This window comes from Geotrypetes seraphini, chromosome 5 (genome assembly GCF_902459505.1).
Source record: "Geotrypetes seraphini chromosome 5, aGeoSer1.1, whole genome shotgun sequence".
NCBI lineage: Eukaryota > Metazoa > Chordata > Amphibia > Gymnophiona > Dermophiidae > Geotrypetes > Geotrypetes seraphini.
Window position 1 is genome coordinate 188,048,471 of NC_047088.1, and position 23,155 is coordinate 188,071,625.

At 44.5% G+C, this 23,155-nt stretch overlaps 1 protein-coding gene across 2 annotated transcripts in view; it reads left to right on the plus strand.

Moving 5' to 3' along the window:
* The window catches only part of NCKAP1 (NCK associated protein 1), a 268,727-nt gene extending 247,744 nt beyond the window's left edge, over positions 1-20,983 (plus strand). For both annotated transcript variants that reach the window (XM_033944817.1, XM_033944818.1), the window contains 3 exons: positions 14,381-14,490; positions 18,326-18,415; positions 20,056-20,983. In XM_033944817.1, coding sequence (XP_033800708.1) covers positions 14,381-14,490; positions 18,326-18,415; positions 20,056-20,172 — 317 coding nt within the window. In that variant the 3' untranslated portion in view covers positions 20,173-20,983. The remainder of the gene's footprint in view (positions 1-14,380; positions 14,491-18,325; positions 18,416-20,055) is intronic.
* The last annotated feature ends 2,172 nt before the right edge of the window (positions 20,984-23,155 follow it).

Sequence of the window (23,155 nt, forward strand, 5' to 3'; positions counted from 1 at the left end):
TGTACTTTGTGTAGTTGGGCCAGAAGGGAGCCCAAACCCTCCTGGCCACGGCGACCCCCTAACCCCACCCCGCACTACATTACGGGCAGGAGGGATCCCAGGCCCTCCTGCCCTCGACGCAAACCCCCCTCCCTCCAACGACCGCCCCCCCCCAAGAACCTCCGACCGCCCCCCCAGCCGACCCGCGACCCCCCTGGCCGACCCCCACGACCCCCCCACCCCCCTTCCCCGTACCTTTGGAAGTTGGCCGGACAGACGGGAGCCAAACCCGCCTGTCCGGCAGGCAGCCAACGAAGGAATGAGGCCGGATTGGCCCATCCGTCCTAAAGCTCCGCCTACTGGTGGGGCCTAAGGCGCGTGGGCCAATCAGAATAGGCCCTGGAGCCTTAGGTCCCACCTGGGGGCGCGGCCTGAGGCACATGGGCCAAACCCGACCATGTGGCTCAGGCCGCGCCCCCAGGTGGGACCTAAGGCTCCAGGGCCTATTCTGATTGGCCCACGCGCCTTAGGCCCCACCAGTAGGCGGAGCTTTAGGACGGATGGGCCAATCCGGCCTCATTCCTTCGTTGGCTGCCTGCCGGACAGGCGGGTTTGGCTCCCGTCTGTCCGGCCAACTTCCAAAGGTACGGGGAAGGGGGGTGGGGGGGTCGTGGGGGTCGGCCAGGGGGGTCGCGGGTCGGCTGGGGGGGAGGGGGGTTTGCGTCGAGGGCAGGAGGGCCTGGGATCCCTCCTGCCCGTAATGTAGGGCGGGGTGGGGTTAGGGGGTCGCCGTGGCCAGGAGGATTTGGGCTCCCTCCTGGCCCAATATTGTCGGGGAGTCGGCGGTCCTTCGGGGTGGGGGTGCGAGTGGTCCTGCCGAGGGGGGAGAAGAATCGGACGTCGAGGGGGGGCATCAGGCTTTCAGGATGGGGACAGGACTTCAAGGGGGGACAGGCAGATCTTCAAGGGGGACAGGCAGACCTTCAAGGGGGACAGGACTTCAAGGGGGGACAGGCAGACCTTCAAGGGGGGACAGGCAGACCTTCAAGGGGGGACAGGACTTCAAGGGGGACAGGCACGGAGAGGCGGGGCAGTGCACCGAAAGTCAGGGCGGGTGAACGGTGAGTCGAGGCAACCAGAGGAGAGTCGGGGCAGTGCACCGAAAGTCAGGGTGAGTCGGGGCAACCAGAGGAGAGTCGGGGCAGTGCACCGAAAGTCAGGGTGAGTCGGGGCAACCAGATGAGAGTCGGGGAGGGCGAAAGGAGAGTCGGGGTGGCCAGAGGAGAGTCGGGCAGCATGCGCGTTATATGCCTGAGCGTGGTATAGAAAAGTTTTTGTACATATCATCGTGATTTCTGCGCGCTATACCCCTGTGCGCGTTTTACAATGGTGCGCGTTATATCCGCGAAAATACGGTAGTTACATATTCTCTGAGACAGGAACTTTGTGAGAACATGTAAAAAAAAATCATTATTACTAGGTTTTTATGCTTACTCAAACTGATCAAGAAAAAGCAGTGATACGGATTATTCTTACTAAATAGGGTAAAGGAGCCCAATCTTTGATCTATACTGTGGATGTTGTATCAGCGTAATGCATAATCCAGAATAAAAAAGCATATTGATGTAACTGACTGCAAAGACTATATGCTCAGAAAAATTACAATCGAGAGCAATATAGTTCTCAAGTTTATTTTCTAATGTATAAAACTTCATTTCATCATAATATTTTCCTGTTTACACTATAAACTGAGTAGTACATGTGCTTGAAACAATCACAAGTTCCTCACTCACAGAATTGAGCTTCTACATACCATAAGTTTGACTAAAGTGCTGCATCATCTTCATACCCAACAGAACCTGTTTTGGGTTGTTGTTTTTTGTTGTTTTTTTTGGGGGGGGGGGTGAGATGAACAAGGTAAACACAACAGTTTCAGCCAAAACCAAAATGGCCATAAATTATCCTTTTCACCAAAACAGGCAGAAAAAAAGGCTCTTGGACTGTTTTTGGCATGAAACCAAAGTTTGGTCAGCCTCTGTAGTCTAACCTGCTTACTGGGTAAAGGGGTACTACATATCATATACTTTCTTCAGTACAACCAATGTTGTTTATATATTATATCAGTACAATTGTACAGCCTCTTATTTCTATTCACTGTCAATAGAATTAAATCATACTAAAATGAAACAGCATATAAATTATTATCAAATATTCAGTGTAAACAATTTTATAAGAAATTTTTGTTAAGTCTTCAGAATGTGCCAACCACCAGCCAATTGATTTCAGGCTGAGTCACTTTGATGGCAAGTTCATCCTCATCAGACTTGTTTTAAGTGTTTTTTGTGCATTCAAAGTGCTTTTAAAGTGCAATAAATAACTTCTACAAAATAAATTTTTAAAAGCTTTGTACTTAGCTTCATGCATGCTGGCTGCATGAGAGAGTGTTAATTCATCTTAAAATATCAGGTAGGGATCTGTCTGCTCTGACATGTTTCGCCAAAGGCTTTATCAAGAAGTCCCCCTTCAGTATTGCTCCGCTGCATCCCAACTAAACTTCTGTAGTGCTTGGCTCACAGTCATAAGTTTTGGTACTTGGGGCAATGGAGGGTTTTAATGACTTGCCCAGGGTCACAAGGAGACACAATGGGAATAGAACCTGATGTCCCTGGTTCTCAGCCCACTAACCATTAGGATACCTTTCCACTCTTGTCATATTTGAGGGACTGTTCAAACTATGACATTAAATGGAGTTAACATTGCAGGAGTTGCTCCATATGACTCACAAGGGAACAGCATATGATTTTTTCAATAGGCCATTGTGTAATTCACCACATTATTCAATCATGCTGAGCTGATCTGCATCAAGAAAAAAGTGTATGATTTTATATAGCATAAGGTTTACCATATTTGCGTTTAAGTTTGAATCTGTACACTTATGCTTAGTCTCCATAGTATCATATTCAAGGTTGCTGCAGGTGAGTCTACCAGAGTAGAACAGCCATTTTAACATGCATGCATAGGCAGCATATCATTGCTAAGTATGCACAGTGCCATACAAGTGAAGCTGCTACTGAACTGGCAGCCATCACTTGACAAAATGGAGCCATATGATTTGACATTTCAGCGATGGCTTTTAAACCACTGCATGGCTAGAATTTGTTGATATTAACCTAATTTGTGACATTATGCAGAGTTCATTCTTGACATTTCCCTGTGAACACTAGCTGGGGTTAAAAAAATTTTTGTGATGACGTGGATATGACATTAACAGTTGTGGGTTTGACTGCATAGAAAGCTATCATCTTATAGATACAAAAAGGTATTGTCTTTTTGATATTGGTCATATTTATTTTTTTAATTAGCTTTCTACAGTTTGCACTTCATTCAAGTGAACTAATAAAGCAATCACACTTCTTTATCATACTGCATAATTGGATCTTTCCATTTGTAATTCTATTACTTTTACCCCCTCTAATGTGGTATATCAATCATTTAACAATATACATTTAAAGTATCCATCCCTGAAGGATTTAATGTTTAGGATCACCCTTATTTTAGATAACTGGATTATTTTGATGATTTAGTCTTTTTGGACATTTATACACTTCAATAAAAGCTTCAAGCTTATTGAACAATTTTTCTCAAAAGAAATTACGCACAAATTTTTATATTTGAATATCTTTATTGTCTTTGCATTGCCCATGAACAACATATAAATAGCAAACTCACATACAGTCTTTAAAGCATTCCTTATATAATCGTGTATGCAAAAATTAAAATCTGATCATGTAAACTTCCTGGTTCAAATTCCTTTTATCCCCATAACTTTCCCTTCTACAAACCAGTTACAGCATATTGAGATAGCAATTATGAGATGCTAGTTTTAGTCAAAATTAAAGTTACGGGTTCAACGTGTTCATGAATGTTGAACATATTCTTTCAGGTAATGTGTGTAAATATGGGAGCCACAACTTTAAAAATAAAAATGTTTCTTAGTCTGTCTCCCCATTCTTCTATAGCTAATCTTTCCATAGTCAATAAGTCATACATCTGATTGTGCCATAATATAAGACTTGAGGGAGAATCCCCAATCCAGCATAGTAACAAACTTCTTTTTGCAACCAACATTGCTTTTCTTAAGAAAGGACATGATAACCCTCGTTCCTTCATCTATATCTGTCATATCTAATAAACAGTTTTAAGGTGTGGCTTGCCACCTCCTCTTATAAACATTTCTAAGATAATTCTAGTAATTTTATATAGATTGACTGTCCCAAATACAACATTTGTACATTGCCTCCTTATGACCACATTTTAGACAGGTTCCATCTGTAGGGAAACCCATCTTTTTGGCTAGTGTACATCCTTGTTAAAAATGTATAATGATGATCACTTAGATAGGTATGCTCCTAAAAAGGTAATGCTCTATTCATTTTTTATTTTTTTTTTTAATTTATTCAGTTTTCTATACCGTTCTCCCAGGAGAGTTTTCTATACCTGTTCTCCCCAAAGAGCTCAAAACAGGTTACAGGGTAACATATATAATAATTGAAACAAAAAAAAAATGAGATACAGAAAACTAAGGAAGTACAGGCTACAGTGATATTCATCTAGTAGAGTTTTTCATCCTAATTTAGCAATCACAAAGCGAGGATTTTTAACATACAGTTCATCGTACGTTTGCTATTCCGGAACTGAATGAGGAAGATTAGTGGGTTGGATGCTCTGATAGATAATTTAATGATGAAGTATGAAGGGTTCTGGAGTCTAGGTGCTTTACCATACAGATAGTAGGCTAAGGGAATTAGGTGAAGAAGTAGTTTTTTATTGCTTTCCTAAAGCTCAAAAGCTCTTCGAGGGATTTGACGTGAGGAGGCAATTGATTCCAGTACTTAGGTAAGAAATGTGAATAGGATCAGCATCTGGCACTTTCTAGTCAGAGGCTCCGGCCAGGGGGTAATTGTAGACATGTTTCCTCCTGGGAGTGGAGGGACGTAAGGTGGGAGTTTGGCTGATTTGTAGCAGCGGGCCAGGTTGCAAGGACTTGAATGCAAGTACTAAGCCTTTGAAAATGTAGCATTTGGCTGTGGGTAACCAGTGAACTGATGCTAGTACTTGAGATACTGGATTGTGGGCGCAAAGGTTCTTTAGAATCTAATTGTTGTGTTTTCTACACCTTGAAGGCCCTGAAGATTTTTTGCTGTCAGTCTGTTAAATAATGCATTGCAGTAGTCCATACGGGTGGGCTCCTTCGGGACATATGTAATGTAATGTAATTTATTTCTTATATACCGCTACATCCGTTAGGTTCTAAGCGGTTTACAGAAAATATACATTAAGATTAGAAATAAGAAAGGTACTTGAAAAATTCCCTTACTGTCCCGAAGGCTCACAATCTAACTAAAGTACCTGGAGGGTAACAGAGAAGTGAAAAGTAGAGTTAGAGGAAAAATAAAAATAAAATAAACATTTTAACAAGACAGCATTGATCTAAATACTTTGGAAGGTAGAAGAGAGGAGAGAAAGGAATAGAAGCAGAAGGGGGAGCCGTTGAACAGTAGAATTCTGGAGAAATTTAAATGATAGAAATAGAACAAAACAAAGACAAAAGGCAAAACAATAGATAAGATTAAAGATAAATCATAAGCTGGAAAGAAAATAAAATAAAACTTTGTCTTCAATCCACGGTTTCAGCGTCAGTGATGAAGTGGAGCAAGTAAGTTTAGGAGGAGCGATTGACGTTTCCAGAAAGGGCTTCTTCAGGGAAGAGACTTGGCAGACAGTCGCAGGATGCCTATGTCTCCTCCCCTGCGATGTTCTCCCATCCATACATTCCCTCCCAGACACACTGCCCGTGCCCCAGCCGCTCCAAGGAGGCTGCCCCAGATGAGGCCCACGGTGAATGCAGGATTCTCTCCTCTGCGGGAAAGCCGCCCGGAGCCGACAGTCGATCTTCTTAGCGGATTGCATGGGGGGAAGAGTTCACACTCTTGGTAGGATCGGGTCTGTGTGCTCTCGGTGGTTGTGGCTGGTCTCGTTGCTGCTTAGGTGTAAAAGCAGTTGATCTCCACTGCTGCTGATATTTAAAAGCAGGCAGATTGATCTCTCCAATGGACTGCAGGGGGAGGAGTTCACACTCCTGGCAGGATCGGGTCTGTGGGCTCTTGGTGGTTGCGGTAGGTCTCGCTGCTGCTTGTATGTAAAAGCAGTTGTTTTTCTACTACTGCTGATATTTAAAGCAGGTAGATTTATCTCTTAAACGGGATATAGGGGGAGGAGCTCACATGCCTGGTTGGATCGGGGCAAGGGCTCCTATTATAGGCAGCTGGTCTTGCTGCTACTTAGGTGTTAAAGCAGTTGATCTTCCTAGCGGACTGCAGGAGGTGTGGAGCTCACACTCCTGTCATGATCTGGTCTATGGGCTCTTGGTAGTTGCAGTTGGTCCCAATGCTGCTTAGGTGTAAAAGCAGTTGTTCTCCCACTGCTGCTGATATTTAAAAGCAGGTAGATTGATCTATCCAATGGAATGCTGGGGGAAGATCTTTTATCCCAGGACAAGCAGGCAGCATATTCTTTACGCATGGGTGACGTCACCGACGGAGCCCACGGTACGGACCTTTTTACTAGAAAGTTCTAGTTGGCCGCACCGCGCGTGCGCGAGTGCCTTCCCGCCCGACGGAGGAGAGCGTGGTCCCCAGTTTTCTTCGTTTCCGCGGAGCGAAGAAGACGTGCGTTTTTCAACTCCGATTGAAATCCTCTTTTTGCCTTCCCGCTCGCGTTCTTTTTTCGTTTTATTTACCTTCGGGTTCTTTTTTATTTCATTTCCAAAAAAAAAAAAATATATATTTTCTTTTTGTTTCGTTTTTTGTCTTTGCCCCGGCGGGGCCTGTTGTCACGATCCAGGCCTCGGGGTTTGATTTTGCGGAGGCCGTGTTCACATTCATGCCCCCGCAGCCCGGTTTTAAGAAGTGCCAGCGGTGTGCACGCCCGATCTCCCTCACTGACCCACACAATTGGTGTTTACAGTGTTTGGGACCAGAGCATCGGGCGGACTCGTGCACCCGCTGTGCCACTCTTAAAAAACGCACTTTGAAGAATCGCCAAATCCAGCAAAGTCTGCTGTTCGGCACCGGCCCGACTATGGACTCGACTTCTTCAACTGCGGCACCATCGAAGTCGGCACCGACCACCTCGACACCGCCTGACATTACATCGGCGCCACTGGCGCCAGGTAAGCCGGCTAAGAAGCCTTCCACCCTTGAGCGCCCTCCCACCTCGGTGGCGACACCGGCTCTTTCGGCTCCACGCCGAACTAAAAAGCGCTCCGCTCCGATATCGGTGAGTGCCTCGTCATCGGCCGCCTCATCGCCGGAGCGTAGAGCGGCACCCATGGAACCAAAGCAGAAAAAAGTGGTTCCGGTGCCAACCCTGGATGACCGCATTGCGGCCATCCTCCAGGATAAGTTGCAGGAACAACTCCAAAAGCAACTTAAACAGCTCTTGCCCTCTATCCTGGCACCGCTGCTTTCGGTACCAGACCGGCCCGAGCCCCACACCGTCCAACCGGTATCCACGCCATCGGTACCTATGGACCCCTCCATGCCCATTCTCTCGGCACCGCATATCCATGCCCATGCCGAGGCCGTAGCTCTGACGACATCCGATCCTCCTCGGGACCGAGCGGAACACCGGTCTTCCCGTGAACCTGACCGGCACTGTTCTTCCCGGGACCGAGACAGACACAGGTCTTCATCCCCCGGTGCCGTCTCGGTACGCTCAGGCAAGTCTCGGTCTAAAGCTCATCATACCGAACCTTCCACTCCAGTCTCTCGGCACGCACACACCGATGTCAGAGACCCGGACCTCTGGGAGGAATCTCCCCTCGGTACCGAGGAGGATGCATCATCGTCGGACGAAGAGCCCTCGGCCCCCGATACCACATCTAAACCTGAGCAATCTTCTTTTTCAAAATTCCTCAGGGAGTTATCGGGGGCCTTATCTTTGCCTCTGGAATCTGATTCCAAGAAGTCACAGGCTTTCCTGGAGGCATTAGATTTCGATCAACCTCCTAAGGAGTTCCTGAAGTTACCCGTGCATGACATCCTACGGGAAACTTTTTATAAAAATTGGGAAAATCCATTAACTGTCCCTGGGGCACCCCGTAAACTGGATAGCCTTTACAGGGTTATCCCAATCCCGGGATTTGATAAACCCCAGCTGCCCCATGAATCTCTCCTGGTTGAGTCCACTTTAAAAAAGACTCAAGGCTCCAGTGTATATGCCTCTACCCCTCCTGGCAGGGAGGGCAAAACTATGGACAAGTTTGGCAAGCGGCTCTACCAGAATGCCATGCTTGCCAACAGGGCAAACAATTACTCTTTCCACTTTTCATTCTACCTGAAACATCTGGTAATGCAACTCTCCGCCATGCAAAAGTACATGCCGGAGCACAAGGTTCCACTATTCCAGCAGCACATCTCCAGCCTGCTTCAACTTAGAAAATTTATGGTGCGCTCCATCTATGACTCCTTTGAGCTCACCTCTCGTGCATCTGCCATCGCTGTGGCCATGCGCCGCCTGGCCTGGCTCAGGGTCTCTGATCTGGATGTCAACCATCAGGACCGACTAGCCAACGCCCCATGTATGGGAGACGAATTGTTCGGAGAGTCTCTGGATACCACCACACAAAAACTCTCCGCCCATGAGACCCGATGGGATACTCTCATTAAACCAAAAAAGAAGGCCCCTCCTGCTCGGCCTTACAAACCACAGTCTTCATACCAGCGCAGGTTCTCCGCTAGGCCGCTTAACCCGCCTTCACAGCAACCTAGGCGGGCTCGCCAACAACACCACAACCAGGCTCGTGCACAGTCTAATCAACCTGCCAAGCCTCTTCCTCCTGCCAAACCTTCTCAGCCCTTTTGACTCCTCTCTCCAGGGCTTAGCCAGTCTTCCACCCTCATTGCCTCTCCCTCAACCAATCGGAGGCAGGCTCCACATTTTTCTCAGCCGTTGGGAGGTCATCACATCGGACCAGTGGGTCCTCAACATCATCCGCCACGGCTACTCTCTCAACTTCCAGACTCTTCCACCAGACAATCCTCCCGTAGAGTCTGCTTCTCTTTCAACTCAAACCCCCCTCCTCCTGAGGGAGGTCCAATCCCTCCTTCTACTCAATGCCATCGAAGAAGTACCTCTGGAACAAAGGGGCCGGGGATTCTACTCCCGTTACTTTCTGGTTCCAAAAAAGACAGGAGACCTACGTCCCATTCTCGATCTCAGGGACCTCAACAAATGTCTTGTCAAGGAGAAGTTCAGAATGCTCTCCCTTGCCACGCTTTATCCTCATCTCTCTCAGAACGACTGGCTATGTTCCCTGGACCTCAAAGAGGCCTACACTCACATACCAATCAATCCAGCTTCACGTCGCTACCTAAGATTCCAGGTGCACCATCGCCATTATCAGTACAAAGTGCTACCTTTTGGCCTCGCTTCATCACCCAGGGTGTTCACCAAATGCCTCATTGTGGCGGCGGCCTTCCTCAGGTCTCACAACCTCCAGGTGTTTCCCTACTTGGACGATTGGTTGGTGAAAGCACCTACGTCTCCGCTTGTGCTACAAGCCACTCATCATACCATCTCTCTCCTCCACCTCCTGGGGTTCGAGATCAACTACCCCAAGTCGCATCTGCTTCCCACGCAGCGCCTTCAGTTCATTGGAGCAGTTCTCGACACCACACTGATGAGGGCGTTTCTCCCCTCCGACCGTCAGCGGAACCTGCTCCGCCTGTGTCGTCAAGTGCTCCTTCATCACTCCATCTCTGCCAGACAGATGATGGTCCTCCTGGGCCACATGGCCTCGACGGTGCATGTGCTTCCCCTGGCACGACTCCACCTCAGGACACCTCAATGGACTCTGGCCAACCAATGGTCGCAGACCTCGAATCTTCTTTCTCATCCCATCTCTGTGACATCGTCTCTTCAGCAATCTCTACAATGGTGGTTGAACTCCTCAAATCTTTCCAGGGGCCTTCTTTTTCATCTGCCCCCGCATTCCATGACCATCACCACGGATGCCTCCCCTTATGCATGGGGAGCTCACCTGGGAGACCTACGCACCCAAGGTCTTTGGACCCCGCAGGAGCGTCTTCATCACATCAATTTCCTGGAACTACGAGCCATGTTCTATGCTCTCAAGGCCTTCCAGCACCTTCTTTGCCCTCAAGTTCTGCTCCTGTGCACGGACAACCAAGTTGCCATGTACTACATCAACAAACAGGGCGGCACCGGATCTCGCCTCCTTTGTCAGGAGGCTCTTCGCATTTGGACCTGGGCCACGGCCCGCAGTCTCTTCCTCAAGGCTGTCTACATCCAGGGCGAACAGAACTCCCTGGCCGACAATCTCAGCCGCATCCTTCAACCTCACGAGTGGACTTTGGACCCTCCCACGCTCCACTCCATCTTTGCTCGCTGGGGCACTCCGCAGGTGGACCTATTCGCAGCTCCTCACAACCATCAGCTGCCCCAGTTCTGCTCCAGACTCTTCTCTCCTCATCGTCTGGCCCCGGATGCATTCCTTCTCGACTGGACGGATCGGTTCCTCTATGCCTTTCCTCCTCTACCTCTGATGTTGCGGACTTTATCCAAACTCCGCAGGGACGGAGCCACCATGATCCTCATAGCTCCCCGGTGGCCTCGTCAACACTGGTTCTCCCTCCTGCTTCAGCTCAGCTCCAGGGATCCCATTCCTCTGCCTGTGTTTCCTACTCTACTTACACAGCAACATCAGTCTCTACTACATCCCAATCTGTCTTCGCTCCACCTGACAGCTTGGTTTCTCTCGGGCTGACCTCTTCAGGAAATCTGTCTCAGCCTGTCCGTCTCATTTTGGACGCCTCCAGGAAACCGACCACCCTCCAATGTTACCATCAGAAGTGGACCAGGTTCTCCTCTTGGTGCCTCCGTCATCATCACAATCCCACCTCTTTAGCGGTGGAAACTGTTCTGGACTACTTGCTCTCCCTGTCCAATGCAGGCCTCAAGTCTACCTCTATCAGAGTCCATCTCAGTGCCATCACGGCTTTTCATGAACCTGTCTTAGGAAAACCTCTCACGGCTCCCCTCTGGTTTCCCGATTCATGAGGGGCCTCTTCAACATCAAACCACCTCTGAAGCCTCCTCCGGTCGTCTGGGACCTGAATGTGGTTTTATCTGCCCTCATGAAACCTCCCTTTGAGCCGCTTGCCACAACTTCGCTCAAATTTCTGACATGGAAGGTTCTTTTCCTCATTGCCATCACCTCTGCCAGGAGGGTTAGTGAGCTTCATGCACTGGTTGCCGATCCACCGTTCACTATTTTTCACCATGACAAGGTGGTTCTGCGCACCCATCCAAAGTTCCTTCCTAAGGTGGTCTCAGCTTTTCACCTCAACCAGTCCATTGTGTTGCCTGTTTTCTTCCCGAAACCTCATTCACATCCCGGAGAACAGGCATTGCACAGTCTTGACTGCAAGCGTGCCCTGGCTTACTATCTTGATCGTACAAGGGCTCACCGCTTGTCCCCTCAGCTCTTCCTGACCTTCGACCCAAATCGTTTGGGTCGACCGGTCTCTAAACGGACGCTATCCAACTGGCTTGCAGCTTGCATCGCGTTCTGTTACGCTCGGGCCGGTCTGTCACTAGACGGTGCTGTCACGGCCCACAGGGTAAGAGCTATGGCCGCTTCTGTTGCTTTCCTCCGTTCCACACCCATTGAGGAAATCTGCAAGGCGGCCACCTGGTCCTCAGTTCACACATTCACTACTCACTACTGTCTGGATGCTTTCTCCAGACGGGATGGGCACTTCGGCCAATCTGTACTTCAGAATTTATTTTCCTAATGGCCAACCATCCCTCCTCCCTCTTTGTTAGCTTGGAGGTCACCCATGCGTAAAGAATATGCTGCCTGCTTGTCCTGGGATAAAGCACAGTTACTTACCGTAACAGGTGTTATCCAGGGACAGCAGGCAGATATTCTTACGTCCCACCCTCCTCCCCGGGTTGGCTTCTTAGCTGGCTTATACTAACTGGGGACCACGCTCTCCTCCGTCGGGCGGGAAGGCACTCGCGCACGCGCGGTGCGGCCAACTAGAACTTTCTAGTAAAAAGGTCCGTACCGTGGGCTCCGTCGGTGACGTCACCCATGCGTAAAGAATATCTGCCTGCTGTCCCTGGATAACACCTGTTACGGTAAGTAACTGTGCTATATGTCTGGCTGGATCGTGGCAAAGGGTTCCCGGTAGTGGCGGCTGGTCCTATTGCTGCTTAGGTTGATCTTCTTATCGAATTGTAGGGGGGGCGGATCTCACATTCCTGGCAGGTTCGGGTCTGTGGGTTCTTGGTGGTTGCGGATGGACCCGCTGCTGCTTAGGTGTAAAAGCAGTTGTTTTCCCAATGCTGCTGATATTTAAAAGCAGGCAGATTGATCTCTCCAACAAATTGTATGGTGAAGAGCATACACGTCTGGCTGGATTGGGACAAAAGCTCTCGATAGTGGCGGCTGGTCTTGGTGCTGCTTAGGTGTAAAAGCAGTTGATCTCCTACTTCTGATAATATTTAAAAGCAAGCATATTGATTTTTCCAACGGAATGCTGGGGGAAGAGCTTACTTGTTTGGCTGGATCAGGGCAAAGGGCTCTCGGTAGTGGTGGCTGGTCCTGTTGCTGCTTAGGTGTAAAAAACAGTTAATCTTCCTAGTGGACTGCAGGGGGAGGTGGAGCTCACACTCTTGGCTGGATTGGGTCTGTGTGCTCTTGGTAGTTGCGGATAGTTCCGCTGCTGCTGAGGTGTAAAAGCAGTTGATTTCCCACTGTTGCTGATATTTAAAAGCAGGTAGATTGATCTCTCCAATGGACTGCAGAGGGAGGAGCTCAATCTCTAATCTCATATCTAATCTCTCACTCACCTGAGATTAAGATCAGAGGAATTATGGCACAAGATGTGGTGGGGAAGCTGAAAATACACATTTTTATGCCGGGCTTACACGGAGCTTCAGGCTGTTGCTGCTATCTTAACAATGACATCACCGGAAGCAAAGCACAAATTTTTTAAATGTACCTTATATACTCGAATATAAGTCGATCTGAATATATGTCAAGACCCAAATTCCCCCCCAAAAGGAGGAAAAATGGTTGACTCTAATATAAGTCGGGGGCTTAATGTTCAAGTGCGATGCCCTGCCAGGATCTGCATCCAATGTCCTCTCCGTCACACTCTCCCCTGCAAGGTTCTGCACCCAGCCCACTTCCCTCCCCACCCTGCATTCAGTCCCATTCCTTACCAGGCTGTAAGCCCCCTTCCTTCCAAGCTCTGAACACTGTCCCACTTTCCTTCCCTGTACCCTCTTCCCCCTAAAAAGAGCCAACCTCATCAGTGATGTCACAATGGCTTGATTGTCCCATACTCCTCTCTGCCCTCTAACCCAGCCAGCAGATTAACCCTTCCCCTTAACTTAAACCATCTAGTGGTAGGCAGGGACAGGAGGGATCCCTCCCGTCTCCTGCCCAGGCCGACACTAACAATTACCACCCTCCCTCTTGTACCTGTTGGATCCCTGGTGGTCCAGCATGTATCCCGCGCTGAAATCCTCTAGAAGATTGTAAACATAAGTAGCCAGCGGCGCACCCAGGCTGGCACGCAGCAGCAAGCGAATCCCGCAAGAACTTGCGGCAGCCTATCAAGGAGCGGTGCAGGGCCGGCCGGCAGCTGTGTGTCAGCTGGCCTGGGTGCACTGCTGGCTACTTCGTTTACAATCTTCTGGAGGATTTCAGCATGGGATACACACTGGACCACCAGGGAACCAACAGGTATGCGAGGGAGGGAAGGAGGTAGGGTGGTAATTGTTAGTGTTGGCCGGAGCAGGAGACGGGAGGGATCCCTCCTGTCCCGGCCTAAGGCAGGCCTGCAGAAAGTCCGGGAGGGTTTCGGGTGGTCACTGGGGGATGACCAGAATATAAACCGGGACCCACATTTTTGGGCCAATTTTTGGGCCCAAAAAATCCTAGTTTATATTCGAGTATATATAGTATGTGCCATATTACACAGAGCAATCAGTTTGTAGGTTCAAATCACTAATGCATTGTGCAATATACTAGTTAAGAGGCTGGAAAACTAGAAGTTTACTGTAAAAATTAGAAAGTGTGACATTTGTGTGTTTTCGAAAGTGTTTTGTTGTTTAACATGATGTGACTGATGTAAAAAATATGATTAACATTTCTGAATAAAAGAAATGTTGAACATTATTAGATATAAGAATAAGACGATTGTTACACAAGTTACACTATTGCTACAGAATCTTCATGGCATTGTTTTAGCTTGAAGTGAAATGTTATTGATTGAATGTTTTTTTGTTTTTGTATTTTAAGGGCACTGCAACAATATACACTGCCTGGCCAAAGCCATAAATCAGATTGCTGCAGCCCTGTTCACGATTCATAAAGGAAGCATTGAGGATCGTCTTAAAGAATTTTTGGCTGTATGTATATTTTATTCAGTTGTAAAATAGAAAACTTATCTTTGATGGATTCAACCACAGTCAGCGCTGATTTATGTAACAAACTTATGTTACAAACATAAATTAGCACCGACATCAAAGATAAGTGTTGCTTGTCTTTACAGAAATGTTAGCAGGGGAAGAGATTTAGGTTGAGGCATTATCACACAAAAATAAATAATAACATTTTTTTTCAATGTGTTAAGGGATCAGAGGGAGGAGTGAACATAAATGATTATGGATGTGGACCTGGAATGATATATAGATCATAAGAGGTCCTATGATCTGACCTTTGAGTATATTATGATATGTTCACTCTCCAGAAAAAGTGAAATGTTCAGGGGAAAATGCTATTATGAAAGTAAAAGTCTTTTGAAAAATAGTTTATTCAGTGGATGAAAAAGTATTCACCCCCAAAATTTTTTTGGTTCTACAGGGAGGTATTGTAAAAATCTTTCTGATGGAAAACTGTGTAATCATCTTGTTACCCATTTGCTCTGCACAAGTTCTGATTTAGGTTGGATGTTGCTATGACTATGGCCTCCATGATGATGGGATATTGGGCTAGATGGACCATTGGTCTCACCCAGTAAGGCTATTCTTATGTTCTTAAAATTTCAACTCGCACATGTGTAAAGGAGACAATTTTGGAAAACTACAAACAGATCACCATCCCAATTGACAAACCACCAATCACATTCTCAAACACCTACCCACTCATGATCACAGCTACTCGCTGAACAGAGGAAGGAGTAGCCTAGTGGTTAGAGCAACAGCCTCAGCACCCTGAGGTTGTAGGTTCAAATCCAATGCTGCTCCTTGTGACCTTGGGCAAGTCACTCAATCCTCCATTGCACCAGGTACATTCGATAGATTGTGAGTCCACCAGGACAGATGGGAAAATGCTTATACCTGATTGTAAACCACTTAGATAAGCTTGATAGGCGGTATATAAATACCTAAAAAAATAAAAAAATTCCGTCCTGTATAGATTATATCATCCCTTCCATCCAATCACCCTCCTTGCAGCACAACTCCCCATTTCCTCTAGAGACCCCTGCATCCTTCATTCTCAAACTCATCCCCCACCCAGCCCTAGGGTTTCTAGTAACCTCTAGTGGTATTCCAAATAAGGAATTTGGAAGGCTGACCCCTAGCAGTACAACTGTGAAACTAGTAGTAGAGGTCATTGGCGCCATCATAGTTCACAGGATTGGATAGAACTGAATTGGAGGGGCCTGCTCTCAACCCTCACTATTTCTAAACCAAGATCCTCTCTGAGTAGATCCTGGGAATGGATGGAGGGTTCATGAATGCAGGTAGGGGCTTGTCATCAAGGAGGGGAATCTCTAGAGCAATGTATCACAAACTGTGTGCCTCCTGAGATTTCAGGTGTGCCGTGGCACACTGGGGAGGAGTAGAGGCGCCGGCTGACTGCCAAAGGACATGCCTCTTGCAGCAAGAGGCACATCCTGTAAGCAGTCAGTCTGTACCTCTCCTCTCCGGCCCTCTTCCCTGCTGGAACCCCCCACTGGCATCTCAGGACCCGTCTGCAGGGCCCTCACGCATGCACAGATGTCGATGTGATGATGTCACACATGCGCATGACGTTGTCATAGCGATGTTCGCACACTTCCAGATGCCTCAAGCCATGGCCACTATGTTTAGTGTGCCACGGCTTGAGAAAGTTTGTGGGACACTGCTCTAGAGGGAATTAGGAAGCTGTATTGAAGACCATTTAAGAGAGGGAGGTAGGAGGAGAGATATGAGCAGGGGTGGGTTGACAGTATAGTGCAGTGAGAGGGTGACTCTTACCACACATTACTGGCACTTACCCTACATTTGTTCACAGCTGATGTACTCCCTATATGAAATAAGGAATATATGTGTAAATTTCCATTCTGCCCTTGCCTCACCCATAAAAACCTTCCCCCCACAATACACAAACAGCACATTATGATGTAAACATGTTGAAAATTAACTTTCTGAAATCAGAATTTGCCTATGTATATATGTTGCATACACATGCTTCTATTTTGTGTGTCGTCTTTGAAAATTAAGAGGACAATTTTCAAAAGCCACTTCTGTTTAAATGGCTTTCTACATAGTTATGTTTGAAAATTTCCCAACATATGCAGTTAAAAGTACATGCGTTATTCAACAGCATATATATCAGCCACTGTATTTTTGTGGTATTCCAGGATAAGGTTAGGTCAGAGGGGACAACAGCATGTGTAGTTATGTATTATCAAAGTTATGCATGGCATTGTGCTTGAAAAATCATGTATGATATACCCTCCTATATGATATGATAAATATTCTTATGAATTTATTAGATTTAGTGGGATAGTTCAAGTATGTTATGGCCGAAATGTATGTTATTTGCCTCTTAATACGTGTTAAAGGGCAATCATACACATTATATTCTTGTAACACACGTCAACATTAAATACTTAGGATACCTTGCAAATACATGCAAAACAGCTCACTTTGTTATGTAAATGGAATAACGTGGCTTTCTGTGAACACCGCAAGACACATTAGTGGTTGATATTCAGCTCACATTGGGCTAGATTCACTAACTTGCCCGATCGTGTTCGATCCATGTCTGATCTGGGCAGGTCCGATGGATTCTTCAACCAGTAATATTCAAATGGGGGCGATCGGAGGAATGCCCCCATCCGCCGACACGGATTGCTAGTGTGCGATCTTGACGCATGCGCACACCATCTACTTTTCCTGTAGATAGTCTGCATATGCGTTTGGTGTTCGTTTTAGCTGGGGGGGGGGGGTTGTGGGTTTTTTTGCAAGCCGTGGTTTTAACCCACTTTAAGCATGTGGGTTAAAACCACGGGCTTGCACTGCGGGGAAGGGCAGGAGAGTCGGGGCTGAGAGCAGGGCGGCAGGCAGAAGATTCGGGGCAGAGAGCAGGGTTTTAGCAGAAGCGACTGGTCCTCACCGGTTGCTTGTTTTTTGATCGGCCAGCCAGTCGGAAAGTGTAGTGAATCGCATCCTTCCTGCTTTGCATGCCGATTCCCCTCATTTGCATACGTGGATCGGAGGTTAGTGAATCGGGTCGGAGGGAAATCGGGTCGCAAAGGGCTCGCAAACCAATCGGTACACGATTGGTTTGCTTAGTGAATCTAGCCCATTGTTAAATGGCTACGATGTCGCTTCCTGCTAGACATTGAACAGATTCCCAGTATTCATTTCAAGAGCTCCCAGCATTGAGTATCCAAGTATGGCTGCTAACCCAGAAGTTAACTGGTTAGCTCACCATATAAAGAGTTAACTGGTTAGCTCACCATATAAAGTTAGGATGACTGTTTTGCTGTTGTGTGGTTACTTATCCCAATTAGTGGACTGAATGTTGCTGCTAACCAGCTAAGTTGCTGCTTCACTTATGGCTCACCTTAACTTAGCTGGTTACAGGATGGCTGGTTAGCAAGGATATCCCTGGTTAGCCCCAGACAAACTATTTATATGACTTAGAGCTTCTTAGTTTTGTAGTGAGAAAAAAAGTATCAAAGTGAACAAAAATAAGTTTATATCTTGTGATTTACACAGCACCAATGATTGTTGTTGATCTTTGGTTTTTTGTTGTTTGTTTTTTTTGGGTTTTTTTTGCAATTCTGTAAACTTGTGGTATGCAATACGAGAGTATGAAGGATCTCAAATATTTTCAAAGGTGGTGTGTGTAAAACATTCACAAAACACCAATATATCTTCATAGTTCATGATTGTATCAGTGAGTGAAATTAACAGTGAAGTAACAAATGGCTTTTAAACACACACTTTTTTATCAACCTCTATGTAGCTTGCCTCTTCCAGTTTGTTGAAAATCGGCCAGGAAACAGATAAAAGCACTACAAGAAATCGGGAGTCTGTTTATCTACTGCTAGATATGGTAGGTGTACATTTTAATTCTTGTGGCAATTTGAGGCTGGGTGTGCTGACTATAGCTTTATTGGACAGTTTATAGCTTCTCTGAGCAGTCTTTATAGATTTCCTCACTGAAATCTCCTCAGGCTTTTTACTGAGAAACAAGGACTATTGAATAGAGATTGACAAGAGGACAAATTTTTCCCCATCCCATACCCGTGAGTTTTATTCCTGTCCCATTCCCTCAAGTTCTATCTTAATCTAATCTAATCCTTAGGTTTGTATACCGCATCATCTCCACGTTCGTAGAGCTCGACACGGTTTACAGTAGGAGAAATAGGAAGGAACTACAACAGAGGGTTAGAGGTAGAAGTGTGAAGAAAATTTAGAGGACTTGGGATGCCAAGATATAAGAGTTTCCTTGATTCCTAAGTTGGAGGGAGACTTACATTTTTTGAGAAAAGCCAGGTTTTCAGATGTTTGCGGATGTTAACTGCACAAGCCTTGAAAACTTATGATTTTTAGTTGTTTGAGGCTTGTGCAGATGAGGACAAAGCTTGCAAGAATGGGGTAGGGACAGGAAAAGAACTTGATGGGGTGGGAAAATTAGTTCCCACGGGGACAGGGAAAAATTTGTCCCCATGTCATTCTCTACTATTGAACTTACTCTGAGTTATATTGGTAGTTATAAGAGGCTCCTGTTCAGTTGAACCTTACTTCTGTAATCTTAGTGTTATCAGCCAGAACAACTTTCTTTATTAACATGAAGTAAAGAATGAACACTTACAATTGATGACTTCAAAGCAGTTCAACTTTCACAGATTCTTCTCACTCTACCAGCCTATCCTATTCAAGGAAAACCTGGGATGTGTCCACACCTTGTAGAAAATAACACTGTGCTCCAGACTTAGATATTGCAACATAAGCTGTATTAAATTGTTAGAAATAAACGATGAAAACCTGGTGGAAGAACATTGCTAAACTCTGGTTCTCATACAGCCATGCAGTGTACAAATATGGCAACTGTTCTCTCAGACTGAAGAAGGAGGGCAGGCTTAAGCTCTGTGGTTACATCCTAGCTCTTTGGGAGAAGTAAAGCTTTCTGGAGATTTGAGTCCATAGAGCACACTTTACTTATAACATCTTAGCATAAATCCTTAAACTTATTCTTATGCAAAAAACTGAGCAAAAGCCCACTTAAAATAGGGGCAGAATACTTGGCTGCAGATAAGTCAAAAATGGAGTTTTGAACAAGCACATTTCCAATTATAACTCACAGATTTTTGGACATAATTTTTTTTACCAAGAATAGACATTCTTTAGAATTAGAGCACTCATTTTTATTATTTTTCTTCTGTATAGGTATCCTTGTATTGCCTAGTAATGCTAGCAAAGGTTAGGTATCATGATGAGTCTTTGTGCAAACATTAAAGTGGTTGGCTTTGAACCCATGTATATTGGCTTAATTGAATAGGTTATCTCACTGAAGAAGATATGCTTCAGTATTAGTGACTTTGCATTTTGTATCTTTAGTAAAAAATAAATATTCTCTCTACACTTGTTCCAGTTTTACATGCCTGGGATACATTAGTCACCAGAGAAGCCAAATGGAAATGCTACAGTATGTGTAAGCAAAATTTTGACATGTTTGTGGTGTTTTCACAGATTGTGCAGGAGTCTCCGTTTCTGACTATGGATCTTTTGGAGTCTTGTTTTCCATATGTCTTGTTGAGAAATGCATACCATGCGGTCTACAAACAAAGTGTCACATCTTCTGCATAGATGTTTGACCTACTCAAGACTAAGCACACATCCATGTGCCTCAGTTTTCTCTAAAACAACAGTGTTTTCTTTTGGTCTGACAAACAGTTTTGTGGATTAAAATGTACTTTTTTCATGAAATTGTATTTCTGATCAGTGGTTTCTTAATACAGTTGTATTACAGTATAATCTTTGGTTGATTTAGTTGCACATTCATTGAAAATGGTTTCTTTTTGAAGCTATTTAAGAAAAAAAACACTACTTCAGCTCTGTTTTTTATATTTAATCATGCAAAGAAACATTGCTTATTAAGTTCCAAGGAGAGAAAAAAATGTATTTAGTAATTATTCTAAATGGATATGCTAACTTTCATCTGTGTGTAAATTATTTCCTATAAGGAAAGATATAAATCTGTACTATTGTTCTTGGGAATGGGGGGAGAATTGAATGATTCTGTGCATTCTGTGGCATTATTACGGCATTTCTATGTCTGTTTTCAAAACTTTCTTCCAGCTGGATACTCCAATGATGTTATGTAACATTCAAAATGTTGTAAGACTTCTCAGCACTAAAGAGACAGCAGTTTTCCAATATTCTTCAAAGGCAGCAAGTGTTATTTGTATAAAGCATAGTATGACTTTTTTAGACTAATGTTCATAGTGCCCCTTGGCACTAACACTACCATTGTACCCTGCTGTATGGTATGATAAGCATTAACATTCTTACGCATTTAGCAGATGTTGATAAATTATCCTTTAACCACTTTTTATATGTTTTCAATTTTTGAAATGCAAGTGTACCTTCCATAACATACAATAAACACTAAATTGAATCACAATGTCTTTTACTTAAAATATCAAAATCTTAACATTTATAGTAATTTGAATGCCTAATGTAACAAAAAGCATCTATTTTTGTCAAAGTGTCTTGCTTTTGGTGCATCATTTGAATAAACCATTCATAATGGTGGTATGAAACATTTTAAAGTTTTGCTTTCTGGATAAGTTCATTTCCAAGTACCTGCAGCATGTACAAAAGGCATGAAGGAATGCAGTAGTATATATTCAACAATAATAAAAATAAAGCCTCTTTTATGGAAGGATGCTGAAAAGTTCTCAGCCCAACCAGCTTTCTAAATTCTGAGCTTTATTTTGCTACTGCATCTGAAAAGTGTTTTATTTTGCAAAGTGCCAATTTGCAGAATCATAATGCTATGTTTTGACATTGTTTCTGAACAATGATTGAACCATGTCAATGAAAAGTATTTAATTTTCAAGGGTGGACTCCGAGCCATCATGAAGTTCCTATTTCTGCAGAAGAAAGCTCCAAATGAAATCCATGAATGTATGATGCAAACATTGAGTGACAAATGCCCATCATACTACAGAGTGAAGAAGTGGCATGCATACTTTCAGCCTGGAGATTTTGAGACCAAAGATGTAGCAAGGTCTGGAAGGCCTCAAATGGTGTTAATTCATGAAATTATTGACCATGTCTGTGACCTGATTTTGGCATAATATATATATATATATATATAAGGGAAATGATCTCCAAATCTTTTTCTGATTGTTGTGTCCCTACTCTATGGAAATCAGCTCTAGTTTTCCCAAAACTTAAACAATACAACACTGATCCCTCTTTACCTAACAACTATCGTCCCATTGCCAATCTGCCTTTAATTTCTAAACTTACCGAAAAAATTATTCATTCACAATTATCAGATTTCTTCGATCAAACACATGCCCTACATCCTTATCAGACTGGCTTTCGAACTTCTCATTCCACTGAATTATCATTACTTGGTCTCATTACAACTATACAATACTCCCATGATCATTTAAAATCGGTTATACTAATCTCCCTTGACTTATCTGCAGCATTTGATACCATTGACCATTCTCTACTCTTATCTAGATTAGCAGACTGTAACATCACAGGTCACGCTCTCAACTGGTTTATATCCTACTTTCATCAACGCAACTTTAAAATTCATGTAAAAAACCAAACTTCTTCTCCAGTAACTCAAACTTTTGGAGTTCCTCAGGGCTCTATTTTATCCCCACTACTATTTAATATTTTTCTATCCCCTCTGCTTTCTCTTGCCCAATCACTAGGATTTTCAATTTTCGCCTACGCCGACAATATACAGCTGCTTTTCCCGATCAATACTTCAAACTCTTCAGATATTAATGATCTAAATACCAAATTAGATATCATAAGTGATTGGCTATTCTCTAATAAACTTTCACTCAATATCGATAAATCTTGTGGTTTACTTCTCCCCATTAAAAAATCCGAAACTTTACCAGGAACAATTTACATCAAATCCACACCCTTACTTATGGATACTAAAATAAAATTACTAGGCGTTACTTTAGATAGAGATTTTACTTTTCATGACCACATAAGTTCAGTTGTAAAAACTTGTTTCTTTAAATTACGTATCATCCGTTCACTCAGTTCTATTTTAAATACCGACTCGATTAAAATCCTTATTCACTCTTTAGTTATCTCTCACTTAGATTACTGCAATTCACTATTAAATGGACTACCCCAAAAAGAACTTCGCCGTCTGCAACTTGTACAAAATACCGCAATCAAACTCATTTACAAAATAGGTAAGTTCGAACACGTCACCCCGCTTCTTAAAGAGACTCATTGGCTCCCAGTCACACACCGTATAATTTATAAAATCATACTGCTCTCTTTTAAAATCAAACTTTCCCACTTGCCTTTATTTCTCGACAAATTATTAATACCTCAAAGTTCTCCCCGTTCCTTACGATCTACCGACCAAAAACTTCTTTTCATTCCTTCTTTAAAAGAATCCTACTATACAAGGAAAACTAACAGCCCCCACACTATGGAATTCTCTCCCTCAATTTCTCCGGGATGAAATTCATTTACCTAAATTTAAAACTAATCTTAAAACTTTCCTATTTCAGGATGCCTTTGACAAATCCTAATCTTTTCTTTATCTATTTATATACTCATCTTTTTCCCT